Raw genomic sequence first — 13,778 nt, 5'->3', positions numbered from 1 at the left:
ATTTTATCTCTATAGAAAATTTTGTCAAAATTTTATCTCTATATAAATTTTTGTAAAAATTTTATTTCTATAGAAAATTTTATCAAAATTTTATTTCTATAGAAAATTTTAGAAAATTATGTTAAAATTTTATCTCTATAGAAAATTTTTTCAAAATTTTGTCTCTGTAGAAAATTTTGTCAGAATTTTATCTCTATAGAAAATTTTGTCAAAATTTCATCTCAATAGAATATGTTGTCAAACTTTATCTCTATAGAAAATTTTTTCAAAATTTTATCTCTATAAAAAAATTTTGTCAAAACTTTATCTCTATAGACAATTTTGTCAACATTTTATTTCCATAGAAAATTTTGTCAAAATTTTATCTCCATAGAAAATTTTGTCAAAATTTTATTCCTGTTGAAAATGTTGTCAAATTTTTAACTCTATAGAAAATTTTGTCAAAATTTTATTACTTTAGAACATTTATCAAAATTTTATATCTATGTTATAGAAAATTTTGTCAAATTTTGATTTCTATAGAAAATTTTATCAAAATGTTATCTCTATAGAAAATTTTGTCAAAATTTTATTTCTATAGAAAATTTTATCAAAATTTTATCAAAATTTCATCTCTATAGAAAATTTTGTCAAAATTTTATCTACATAGAAAATTTTGTCAAAATTTTTCCTCCATAGAAAATTTTGTCAAAATTTTCTCTCCATAGAGAATTTTTTCAAAATTTTATCTCCATAGAAAATTTTGTCAAAATTTTATCTCCATAGAAAATTTTGTCAAAATTTTATCTCCATAGAAAATTTTGTCAAATTTTTATTTCTATAGAAAATTTTGTCAAAATTTTATCTCCATAGAAAATTTTGTCAAAATTTTATCTCCATAGAAAATTTTGTCAAAATATTTTCTCCATAGAAAATTTTGTCAAAATTTTATCTCTATAGAAAATTTTGTCAAAATTTTATCTCTATCGAAAACTTTTCCAAAATTATATCTCTCCATAGAAAATTTTGTCAAAATTTCATCGCCATAGAAAATTTTGTCAAAATTTTATCTCTATAGAAAATTTCGTCAAAATTTCATCTCCATAGAAAATTTTGTCAACATTTTATCTCTATAGAAAATTTTGTCAAAATTTTATCTCTATAGAAAATTTTGTCAAAATTTTATTTTTATAGAAAATTTTGTCAAAATTTTATTTTTATAGAAAATTTTATCTCTATAGAAAATTTTGTCAAAATTTTATCTCTATAGAAAATTTTGTCAAAATTTTATCTCTATAGAAATTTTTGTAAAAATTTTATTTCCATAGAAAATTTTATCAAAATTTTATTTCTATAGAAAATTCTAGAAAATTATGTTAAAATTTTATCTCTATAGAAAATTTTTTCAAAATTTTGTCTCTGTAGAAAATTTTGTCAGAATTTTATCTCTATAGAAAATTTTGTCAAAATTTCATCTCAATAGAATATGTTGTCAAACTTTATCTCCATAGAAAAATTTTTCAAAATTTTATCTCTATAGAAAATTGTGTCAAAACTTTATCTCTATAGACAATTTTGTCAACATTTTATTTCCATAGAAAATTTTGTCAAAATTTTATCTCCATAGAAAATTTTGTCAAAATTTTATTCCTGTTGAAAATGTTGTAAAATTTTTATCTCTATAGAAAATTTTGTCAAAATATCATCTCTATAGAAAATTTTGTCAAAATTTCATCTCTATAGAAAATTTTGTCAAAATTTCATCTCCATAGAAAATTTTGTCAAAATTTTATCTCTATAGAAAATTTTGTCAAAATGTTATCTCTATAGAAAATTTTGTCAAAATTTTATCTCTATAGAAAATTTTGTCAAAATTTTATCTCTATAGAAAATTTTGTCAAAATTTTATCTCTATAGAAAATTTTGTCAAAATTTTATCTCTATAGAAAATTTTGTCAAAATTTTATCTCTATAGAAAATTTTGTCAAAATTTTATCTCTATAGAAAATTTTGTCAAAATTTTATCTCTATAGAAAATTTTGTCAAAATTTTATCTCTATAGAAAATTTTGTCAAAATTTTATCTCTATAGAAAATTTTGTCAAAAATTTATCTCTATAGAAAATTTTGTCAAAATTTTATCTCTATAGAAAATTTTGTCAAAATTTTATCTCCATAGAAAATTTTGTCAAAATTGGATCTCTATAGAAAATTTTATCAAAATCTTATCTCCATAGAAAATTTTGTCAAAATTTCATCTCCATAGTAAATTTTGTCAAAATTTCATCTCCATAGAAAATTTTGTCAAAATTTCATCACCATAGAAAATTTTGTCAAAATTTCATCTCCATAGAAAATGTTATCAAAATTTCATCTCCATAGAAAATTTTGTCAAAATTTATAATAAAGCAACTAAAGGGTGATTCTTTTGAGGTTAGGATTTTCATGCATTAGTATTTGACAGATCACGTGGGATTTCAGACATGGTGTCAAAGAGAAAGATGCTCAGTATGCTTTGACATTTCATCATGAATAGACTTACTAACGAGCCACAACGTCGAATTTTCAGTGAATGGGCCCTAGAAAAGTTGGCAGAAAATCCGCTTTTTTATCGACAAATTTTGTTCAGCGATGAGGCTCATTTCTGGTTGAATGGCTACGTAAATAAGCAAAATTGCCGCATTTGGAGTGAAGAGCAACCAGAAGCCATGCATCCCGAAAAATGCACTGTTTGGTGTGGTTTGTACGCTGGTGGAATCATTGGACCGTATTTTTTCAAAGATGCTGTTGGACGCAACGTTACGGTGAATGGCGATCGCTATCGTTCGATGCTAACAAACTTTTTGTTGCCAAAAATGGAAGAACTGAACTTGGTTGACATGTGGTTTCAACAAGATGGCGCTACATGCCACACAGCTCGCGATTCTATGGCCATTTTGAGGGAAAACTTCGGAGAACAATTCATCTCAAGAAATGGACCGGTAAGTTGGCCACCAAGATCATGCGATTTGACGCCTTTAGACTATTTTTTGTGGGGCTACGTCAAGTCTACAGTCTACAGAAATAAGCCAGCAACTATTCCAGCTTTGGAAGACAACATTTCCGAAGAAATTCGGGCTATTCCGGCCGAAATGCTCGAAAAAGTTGCCCAAAATTGGACTTTCCGAATGGACCACCTAAGACGCAGCCGCGGTCAACATTTAAATGAAATTATCTTCAAAAAGTAAATGTCATGGACCAATCTAACGTTTCAAATAAAGAACCGATGAGATTTTGCAAATTTTATGCGTTTTTTTTTTTTAAAAAGTTATCAAGCTCTTAACAAATCACCCTTTATAAGTAGTTCCACACTTTTCCCTGCAAACAAATTGTGAGTTGTTCTAAAGGCACAACTTTAAAAGTACTTCCAAACATGTTCTCAATTATTTTAACTACACAGGAAGTTTTTTTACTTCATTTTTTTCATATTTTAATGTGTAATTTTTTGTTTTCTTTTTTTTAAATAGTTTAAAAAAAGAGTACGAATAAATAAATTGGTACAAATTATTCAAATTTTGCCACAAAACTGCTAAATCCATTATAGAAAAATCGATAATTTTGGAAATTATTCGAGGAAAAACGTTTCAAACAAGCGTCAGAATGCATTAAAAATCATAAAAACAATATAAAAATTATTTATTTGGAAAAATATCACAAAATTTTTTAATTCACATTCAAAACACTGAATTCGGATCTCACCTTAAGAAGTGATGCAAATTCATTGCAACGGCTGTTGAAACGGTGGACGTTTATCCTATGACAAGCTCATATTACATTCATTGCTTCTCCGCCAATTTTGCACCACTTCTAGACCCAAAAGAACATTTTCACTACATTTTTGGCAACGCTTTTTCGCAGCATTATTAAGATATTAATTTATGAAAGAATAGTTTTAATATCAATTACTATTTTTTAATTAAATTGACTAAACTAAATCAATCATTAGTTCAACCACAGCTTTATTTCACAAATATCTGACTTCAAACATTGCCATCGACAACTGCTACCACAACCCAAGTAATTCGATTGTTCATGAAAGTCTTTAGCGGAACTTTGTGCGATTGTATATACTTGTTTAATTTTTATAAAAATTAAAAAAAAAACTATTGACATTTATTGAAAAATGGAAAATCATAAATAGAGTTTCCAATTCTGGGGTGGGGGCTAAAATTTTTCTGGGGGGGTCTAAGCCCCTTCCCCAGAGGCCTTCCTACGCTTATGCCTGTGACTAAAGTTTTAAAAATGTCCAATCTAAAAAGGACAAAAAGCTTTTTTCGGTCTAAAGTAGTCTAAGTCATTTTTAGCCATGCTCTATTATCACTATTTTGAATACGTACATACTAAAAAAATTTACAATAAACATGATTTCAAGGCTGAAAATTTATATCATATGCGGTTTTTGAGAAATTCCAAAAAAAAAAAAAAAAACTTTGAACTTGTTTCCTGTAAAATTCACTTTTTAGGCTTAACGTACTTTGGAATGGAGACATCTATATATAATTACGCACGGATATATAATTATCTATACCCTCTTATGGTGGAGAGCATAAAAAAAGAATTGAAAATTTTGATACTCGTTCTCTGCATAAGCCATTTTAATATTGGGTGTTTTTTACTAGTTTTGCGCAACATATGCTTGATTGTTGTTTTTTAGAACATTTGACGTTTGTCGTGTTGCTGGAAACATGACGCTTGAATGTGTTGCGGAGTAAATGCAGCGCAACATTGAGAGACCCCCTCCCCTGAATCAAGTTAAATAATTCACATTTAACTTTTCGATTTTTATGGCTTAAAAGAGCGCTTTTGGGCAAAATTAGTAGTCGATTAGCCGGACAAACATGAAATGTAGATTTTCTCCAAATAAAAATACATAAATACTGTTACACTTTTCATCTCCTTGAAGAAGCATGCTTAAACATTCTAGGTAAGATGTCCAAAAAATCAATAAATTAATATTGAGATCCTCTTAATTGTTCATTTATATTCATTTTGTTGAATATAAATTCTTTATTATAAAATATTGTAAATATTATTGTATTGTACAATTTGTAACTATAATTATTATTAAAAAGGAAATATTCCAAAAATACTAGACATTTAAAGTAGTTATAAAAATATTTGAAATCTATTATTACAAGTTAGTAGAGTATCCAATTACACTGTGGTATAATGAGCTTTGCAATGTACTAGACAACAAAGAGAATAAGTCAAATTAGTTCCAAACAATCATAATGAGCAATATATACATTGATAGTTACCTATAAATTCAGACACTGGATCATTATCTCCTTCACCTCTCATAGTGCCAGTGATTTCTTCATTCTCCACCATAGGCAGAAATAGTAGAACAAATTCCGACGAATATGGATGAGTTATTGTCTCCAAGACTTCGGTGACGAAATAACGTATCAATGATATATCTGTATCACCTTTACCCCAACACTGTTTGATGTACTTAACCACGGGAACAACACATCCTCTGGTCAGCAAATTAACCATACGATCCAATAACATTTTCTTCATTTCCAATTGTACCAATATTTCCAATTCATCTTGTTTGGACTCGAACAGTCGTATTAGAAGGCTTAAAATTTGTTGATGCAATGTAGGATGGACAGCGGCCACTTCATCCAGTATGGCTAAATGTGTGGGACAACTATCGGTGGATAGTTTGAAATATGAAGGTTCGGTGACGGTATTTTCTATCCAGCGAATAACACCAACACCCACCACAGGAAATCTATAATCAACAAGAATACCCAAGTTAATAGTCCTTAGGGATATATATCAAATTCCATGACATACTTAATACAATTATACAGAGTTTGTAATTCTGCTATCAGTTCCGTGGATCCTTTGTTGACATTACAAATAGCATGGACCTTTTCTATGGCTTGTATTGTACTTTTCAGCTCTTCTTTATTTAGAACTCTCTCGGTAAGCGGTCGTTTCTTGGCCGGCGTATCTACTACAGAAGCAGCATAGGCTAACAGAAAAATGTATTTGGATTTATGTTCAGGATTGATTTTTACTCCGGCCTTAAAGAGGGAATCCACTAATAACTCTAAGAACTGGGGATTTCTTATAAGATCTATTGGTGGAGGATCTGCTCCTGAATAATTACGATAAAGCACAGTAATATCGGCTGGGTTGAGTGTATTCCTGGACAACATGGACGAGAGAGCTTGACATGCTTGAGGATAAGCAGCTGAACCATTCAAAGCCATTGTTATGGGTGTAACATTTTGATTGCTGTAATAAAAAAAGGAATTATGGGTTTTCAAGAAACACACAAACATACTATACTAACTTTTGCAATGCGTATTTAGTGATTTCTTGTGACAATCTTTTCATATTGAAACCTCCTTTGGTCTCTTGGCTCAAGACTTGTATCAATACTTGCGAGTAAACGTAAGTGTGTTGACCATGGCAAACCATACGGGCGCATTCTTGTATAGCACCCTGAATATCTTCAGGATTGCTAAGAAATTTCGAAATCGATGTCTTCAATACTCTGGAAAATACCTCAATCTGTTGAGCCGCTGTGGATATGGAAGTAATTTCACTTTGGAAGCCAGCATCGGAAATTAATTTAATTGTAAAATTCAACATAAGGCAATCGGGATATTCCTCGGCCAGACGATAAATCAATGAACGCCATGTAGGATGGTCTATCATTTCCGTTAACCAATCTGGGGTTTCACCTTCTTCGGTGAAAATTGTATCGGCTTTCTTAGGATCAAAGGTTTTTAAAATCATATCCTTCAAATGGTTCTCCACCATAGCTTGCACATCCGTAACCTTCACCCCAGCCAAGATAAGCCATTCCGCCAAGAGATTAGCCATTTGGGCTACTGCTTTATAGTTTTCCGACAACATCATGATTACCTCCTCTGGTGAACCACCCGATTGAAAATACCTTTTCAATTGGGTAAATATACCCGGCTCCATTATATAATCGGGCGTAAGAAATTTTTCCAGGCATTCCTGTATTGTTTCCTGTGGATTATCTTCAGCCATTTCCTACAAAGAGAAACAAAGTGGCATTAATACCTCACATCCACTAGCAAACATAATTGTGTATACTTCCTCTTCCCCCTTAGGTCTGCCTTGCTGCCAACCACTTTCGTCATATTCCATTTCCATTATTTAAGTCTTGAAAAGCTATTATTTCGGAACTTTTTTATTTCATTTGTAATAAATTGGGCAGCTAGATATTTTTTGCTCTTTTGTTTATTACTGCGTGTGTTGTGTGTGGCAAGATATAACAAATGTCACACAAAAAGAATAGATAAGAATATAAACAGAAACAAAATGTCAAATAAGTGTACAGGGTTGGTCATAATGTTGTACCGGCTTTTTGATTAATACAGAGTTGTACATTACCCATCTTAATGACCCTTTACACATTGCAAAGTTTTTTTTTTATCAAGCATCGAACACAAGCATTGGAGAAATGTTTATATTCAAGGCATATTAAAGAGGTAAAGTCATGCAATCAGGTGACTAATATCGATATTCATCTTGTCAAAGGCTTTGTTTACATTCTTTGTGTACATAAATATTACAATACAACAACACTACACATACAAAAAATGTCAACTTAAGTGACCTGCCATTTTAGTTTGACTTTCTAAATATCATGGGGTGTACACACGTTTGCTCGTGACTTTACCTTTAATTAATATGCCTTGGTTTATATTCAATACGCTTTCAAAATTTACAGCCAATTGCTCATATCCGAAACGAATGCTTTCGTTCGACTGAAATGCCAAAAACAGCTGATTTTCCTTTATAAATTCAGCTGTTTTGGGCATTCTAGTCGAACGAAAGTATTCGTTTCGGATATGAGAAATTGGCTGTTAACGTAAAATTCAATTTTAGCAATTGTTGAGAAAATCACGTTCTCAACAAAAAAACGATATTAAGGTAAGTACTATGTTCGCTTTTCGAGTTGAAATTTTCGCGGTTACTTTAATAAAACAGTTCAATATGAAGCAGATAAATTAATTCAATTGATGCGCAGTTTCTTGTTCCCCTAGATTTCGGCAAGACTTTACAGGAATATTTTGGTTTTAATTTATAATTTTGATTATTTCAGGAAAAGTAATCGCGAAAATAAAGTGATTTTCAACTCGAAAACCGAACATAGTACCCACCTTTACCCTCAACAGTAGAATTCAACACGATAGCAACAATTTCTCATAGTAGCAAAACTTTTCAATCTAATGCTATGTTCCCACCGACTCGTTTTCCTCATTCGTTTTTCCAAAACATTTCACCGTTCACACCGGGTTGGGATGTTTTAGTTTGACAGATAAGGTGAGTATTAAGTTCGAGTTTAGCCGATAAAATCGCTAAAGTGAAAACTAAATAAGTAAGAAAAATGCATGAAATTATGCATATTTGTTGCAAATTTTTTTACAATTTGATGGGGAAAAGTTCAAAGCAAATTTTCACAAAGTTTGTATTCCTTAAAATGGATTATTAAAGAAAAGCAGTCGTGAAAAATTACGTTTTTAGCGGCTAAACTCGAACTTAATGCCCACCTATACCATGAAAACTAGAAATTCACATTTACTCGAAATTCACATATATGCAACCTATGTCCAAATAATTACCGCGAGCGCAAAGGGAAAAAAATGTTATGTTATTTTCACATGTCCATGTTCTTAAAAGCCTTTGTTTATTCTTTTTTTCTATGAAACTTATTTCAATATTTTGACAAATATTTTGAATAGGGTATGTTATTCGGGTTATATTCCAAATTAGGTGGGTTCACATTCTAAAATTGACGTGTTTTGGAGAAAAACTTGTGTTTTGAACTTGTTTTTTAGCATGGCGAAAACGACTCGTTTTGAAGTGCTTATAAAGGGAAAACATTTTAAACCCCAAAACATGCTTGGTGAGAACACCGTATAAATTTAATTTTAATGCTTCAAACCCATTGGAAAATTTGTTGAAGGCAAGCAATATGTAAGGCCATTTGAACTAATTTTGAAGATGGGATTCACTATCAAATTGATATGACGTTACCTACGAAAAATGCTCATCTTTGTGTTTGTTGGGATTTTTCTGCACAAGTAAACACAACAAAACTAAGAAGTCTTATAGGGTATGTTCGAAGCCAAAACTTTTTACTAGCATATGACGTATCTCGAAATTTGGCATCTGCAGTAGTCTATAAGTTATGTTCGAAGATACTGCAGCTTGTGAATGTGGTCGATAACACATTTATCGATATTTTTGCCATCGCCAACAATTCGTAGCATTTGACCACAAAGTAAGATTCCTTCCAAACACAGACATTTTGACCGGATAAACTAACAGCATGTTTCGGTATGTCGATCGAGCTCTGTCGATCGAATGAAATGGAAACAAACAGCTGAATTTACAACCGAAAATCAGTCGATCGATTGAGCTCGATCGACATACAGAAACAGGCTGTAAAACGCAGTAATGTGCCGGCCAAAGTAATGCAAACAATTGCACTCATGCGATACTTTTTTGTTGTAACTTGGTGCGGTACAACTTCTCGGCGCTTTTCCGACAAGTTTTGGATGTCGTTTACGATTGTTTCCGACGTGGTGGGGATTCTCGCCGTCAAATTCAAAAAATGTTGGCAGGGTCGTATCTATCCGACACACTGTAAGATTCTTTACAAACACCAACATTCCGTCCGGAATAACTGATAATTTGTAAAGCGGACGCATTAGTCGTCGGCTTAATTCTTTTGGCTATTAGTAGAAGTCTCGTAGATTTTTGTAAAAGCAGCTCTCCTCACGTTACTATACACTATATTAATGTATATATAAAGGCTATATATTTTATTTATTTATTTATTTTATTCATTCACATACTACAAGATATACAAGATATACAAAATCTTTAAAATTTGAAGATGGTAAATATTCAATTTCACACACACTTGTAATGGTTTTAATTTTTTGTCTACGTTTCCCAATAAACACAAACGTTTGAAAAATACTAAAATTCAATAATTTTTCAAACATTTTTTCAAAGGATTAGGGTAATATTCAAGTTGAGAAATTGTTGAGAAAATCGCGTTCTCAACAAAAAACAGACATTACCCTCAACAGTAAAATTCAACGCAATAGCAATAATTTCTCAATTGTAATCCTCAAATTGAAATGCATCGCTACTCAATAATTTCTCAAACAGTTTTCAATGTGAGTAAAATAAAAAATTACCACTGTTGCGAATACTTTCAAACCACAATTTGTATGGAAGTCAATCCTAGTTCTAACTGAAAGTCAATACTAAATTTCTAGGGATTTTGTAAATTTTATTATTTTTTTCGTTAACAAATATAATAATCTTAAAAATAACATTAATAATATATAAAAATAATAATATTATACCAATAGGTTAAAACTATGAATACAACTTTAAATATCTTAAACATTTTTACATGTATAATTCCATTTCCTGCATAATGTTGGTGTCATTAATATGCTGGCAATTTGAAATAATTACTATCGAGGAACTTGCTGGCTTGTGTGTTAGAATAGATTCCAGCAAGAGGAAATCACAAAATATCAAACTGATGACGGGATGTAAATTGATGTAATGCACATTTTCATCCAGAAGTTCTCGATATAGGAATTGTTGCACTTTGGTTTAATTGATTGCACTTTGTAAGTTTTCTGAAAACTTTTCTTTGTTGTTCCCTTCATCGGTTTTTCATCGGCCAACATCTTCCAAGAATATACCATCCAATGATTTTAGTTTTCTGCAAAACAATCGAGTTTTGTGATTTCTATTATGTTTTCATTTCACTTTTTATTTTGACTTACCAATTTGTATTTCTTCCAACTGACCGCGTACTTCGTGATTTCCTCAAGAACGTTGGTGTTACAAAATTGTTATTAAAATACTGGCAATTTTCAGGAACTTGATGACCAGATAATTGGAATAAATTTCAAATTAAACCGATGTTGCACATTTTCATCCAGAAGTTCTTGATATAGGAATTGTTGCACTTTGTTTTAATTGGTTGCACTTTGTAAGTTTTCTGAAAACTTTTCTTTGTTGTTTCCTTCATCGGTTTTTCATCGGCCAACATCTTCCAAGAATATACCATTCAATGATTTTAGTTTTCTGCAAAACAATCGAGTTTTGTGATTTCCATTACGTTTTCATTTCACTTTTTATTTTGACTTACCAATTTGTATTTCTTCCAACTGACCACGTACTTCGTGATTTCCTCAAGAACGTTGGTGTTACAAAATTGTTGTTATCAAGGCATATTAATTAAAGATGAATGTCGATATTAGTCACCTGGTTGCATGACTTTACCTCTTTAATATGCCTTGTGTTGTTATTAAAATACTGGCAATTTTCAGGAACTTGATGTCCAGATAATTGGAATAAATTTCCAGCAATTTCAATTCACAAAATAACAAATTAAACCGATGATGCGATATAAATTAAACTATATCACATCGATAGTTTAATTTATATCGCATCATCGGTTTAATTTGTTATTTTGTGAATTGCGAATTATCATCCAGTAGTTGTTGATATGGAAAATCATAAATACCAAGTTTTTTTGGTTGCACTTTGATTTATGGAAACTTTCTCTTCTCGATAAGCCACTACCATTTTTCATCGGCCAGCCTCTTAATGTGTCCAAGAATCAGCATCCAAATATTTTTGTTGTCTGCAAAGAGATTTGAGTTTAGTGACTTCCTTAAAGTTTTCATTTCGTGTTTTAGTTTTACTTACCAATTATTATAAGCAATTTCAATTGATTATTAAAAAATTTCCACATTTTTGTATATCTTCCACGAACTTTGTTGTCCAAAGTAGTATTGAAAACCATGTGGTTTTTTCGTTGCATTTCAGGGTAGTGTTTTGTCAAAGTTTTCTCCAATTATCTTCAACACATTTTCAAAGTTTTCGTCAACATTTTGCCAAATTGGTTGTAATTCGCAAACAAATTGAAGATGAATTGAAGATGAGCTTTTTCAAGTCAAGTTGAATTTATGTTGAAAATGATATTTACCCTCAAACTGAAGAGGTGTTGCATTTGAAAAACGCTCATCCTGTGTTTATTGGGTTGTTTCGTTTCCCTGCCAATTTTTTTTGAATTTGACGGCGCTTCTGAGCATCTATAGACACAAAAGTAGCATATTGTACTAAAATAAAACAAGCCTCTGCATGTGTAATGTAAGGTAACATATGCAGCTGCATAACTTAAAAGGTGTCCACTTTAAATTTGGATTTCGAAAATTATACCTACTTTTCAATAGACATTTATTTGAAATTGTAGATATTTGTAACGTACATTTTTGCGTTACTTGCGTTTAGCGAATTCAAGCTGTAATTTAGGTGCTTTACAGATGTGACAACATTACCTCTGTATTCTATTGTGATTGGTCATTCAAAATCCTTTTGACAACAAAACAATTTAGCATAAACTTGGGCACGTCATTCAACAAGAGGACAGCAAAAATTCGTCAAGATGGTAAATATCTTAAAAAATTAATAAAAATTGTATCTATACTAAACATAATTTCGTTCAGAGTGCATTATTCAACTTTCAAAGTCTGTTATCTGTAATCCTATTAATGATATGCACTTGTGCTTATCTTCGTTCACTCTTTCCCAGCATTATCGATAGAAACAAGACCGGGTAAGTTTTAGATATTTTTTATTTTTGAATTAGATGTTAATTTTGGGCCTTACATTACAATAGGTTATTAGGAGTTTTCTGGAAGCTAGCTAGAATTGGGGAAAGAAAATCTCCATACGTTGCTGTTGCGTGTGTTATAATGGCCGCCTCGTTACTATTCTGGACGTGATGAGTGTGTTTGCATTTATTTCTGTTTCATGGACAAGGAGTAGAATAAGAGTGTTTTTTTTGTGAATTTCTTTTGAACATTTTAAGAAATTGCATTTCCCTTTTCCTTTTTTTTGTAGAACTATCGCCCTTACATATATGTAAATATATTAACCTTTAAGATATTTGGGTTTCTTTCAATGGATTGGTAAGCATTTGGGAAAAAAAAGTAAGTGAAAATAAGGATACTAGTGTTAATCTAAGCGTGTTGAAAACTTTTTTCCAATTACGGATGAGTTATCAACATGAGATGAGCATTTTGAAAAAAAAAAAAAAATACTGAAGCAAAAATATTCTAAAAGTAGTCTATAGGGCCATGCACTCCAAAAATTACATTTAATTTAGTTTCCAATAATACAATACAGCCTTATTTTGTTTCTTCTAAACTGTTTATGCTTGCAGTGATAATCCCAAATTGAAATGAAACGTACTAAGGAATAACTATTAAATAAATTGCAATTAGAACAGCCAATTTTATTTACTACTGCGAGAGTTTGGTGAGGTCGAGGCTAATATAAACTTGACTCTGCCATAGGCAATTTTTATTGTAAACGTGTTAAAGAGCTAAAGTCGGGCGGAGCTGACTATATTAAAATGCTATACAATTTTGTAATAGAGCAAACGTAGGGTTGTGCTAAATGTTATTTTATTGGGGAGCACTATTTACATTTTTCAAGATTTAAAATCTCTTTTTTTTTGTATGGCAATTAACAGTTGAACTGTAGTTAAAATGGATTTTGGAACTGTAATATGAATGCCGTTTAAGATATCATGTGGCTAATTCATCCAAAAGCTGGTAGTTAAAGATGAAGGAAATAATCCAAGGCATCAACAAAAATTTTTTTTAGGTTTTTTAATTTATTATATATTACAGTTTAGAAACTATCGGCTTCCTT

At 30.8% G+C, this 13,778-nt stretch overlaps 2 protein-coding genes and 1 long non-coding RNA gene across 3 annotated transcripts; 1 reads left to right on the top strand and 2 right to left on the bottom strand.

Moving 5' to 3' along the window:
* Positions 1 to 4,983: 4,983 nt before the first annotated feature.
* Positions 4,984 to 7,293, bottom strand: TH1 (negative elongation factor complex member TH1). The gene is made up of 5 exons (XM_075300244.1): positions 7,104 to 7,293; positions 6,328 to 7,040; positions 5,823 to 6,269; positions 5,276 to 5,757; positions 4,984 to 5,203 (listed from the first exon to the last, which is right to left on the bottom strand). The coding sequence occupies exons 1-5, from the start codon at positions 7,161 to 7,163 to the stop codon at positions 5,172 to 5,174; spliced, it is 1,734 nt and encodes a 577-aa protein (XP_075156359.1). The 5' UTR covers positions 7,164 to 7,293; the 3' UTR covers positions 4,984 to 5,171.
* A 3,104-nt stretch (positions 7,294 to 10,397) lies between these two features.
* Positions 10,398 to 12,100, bottom strand: LOC142229468 (uncharacterized). Its single transcript, XR_012720408.1, has 4 exons — positions 11,766 to 12,100; positions 11,203 to 11,700; positions 10,835 to 11,138; positions 10,398 to 10,770 (listed from the first exon to the last, which is right to left on the bottom strand). It is a non-coding gene; the product is annotated as an uncharacterized LOC142229468 (long non-coding RNA).
* A 255-nt stretch (positions 12,101 to 12,355) lies between these two features.
* On the top strand, positions 12,356 to 13,007 carry ksh (transmembrane protein 167A-like protein ksh). The gene is made up of 3 exons (XM_075299261.1): positions 12,356 to 12,507; positions 12,566 to 12,675; positions 12,739 to 13,007. Exons 1-3 carry the CDS (start codon positions 12,505 to 12,507, stop codon positions 12,842 to 12,844), a joined length of 219 nt encoding a protein of 72 aa, XP_075155376.1. The 5' UTR covers positions 12,356 to 12,504; the 3' UTR covers positions 12,845 to 13,007.
* The last annotated feature ends 771 nt before the right edge of the window (positions 13,008 to 13,778 follow it).

This window comes from Haematobia irritans, chromosome 3 (assembly GCF_050003625.1).
Source record: "Haematobia irritans isolate KBUSLIRL chromosome 3, ASM5000362v1, whole genome shotgun sequence".
NCBI lineage: Eukaryota > Metazoa > Arthropoda > Insecta > Diptera > Muscidae > Haematobia > Haematobia irritans.
The sequence above is the reverse complement of the archived record's forward strand: the minus strand, read 5'-3'. Positions and strand labels throughout refer to the sequence as shown.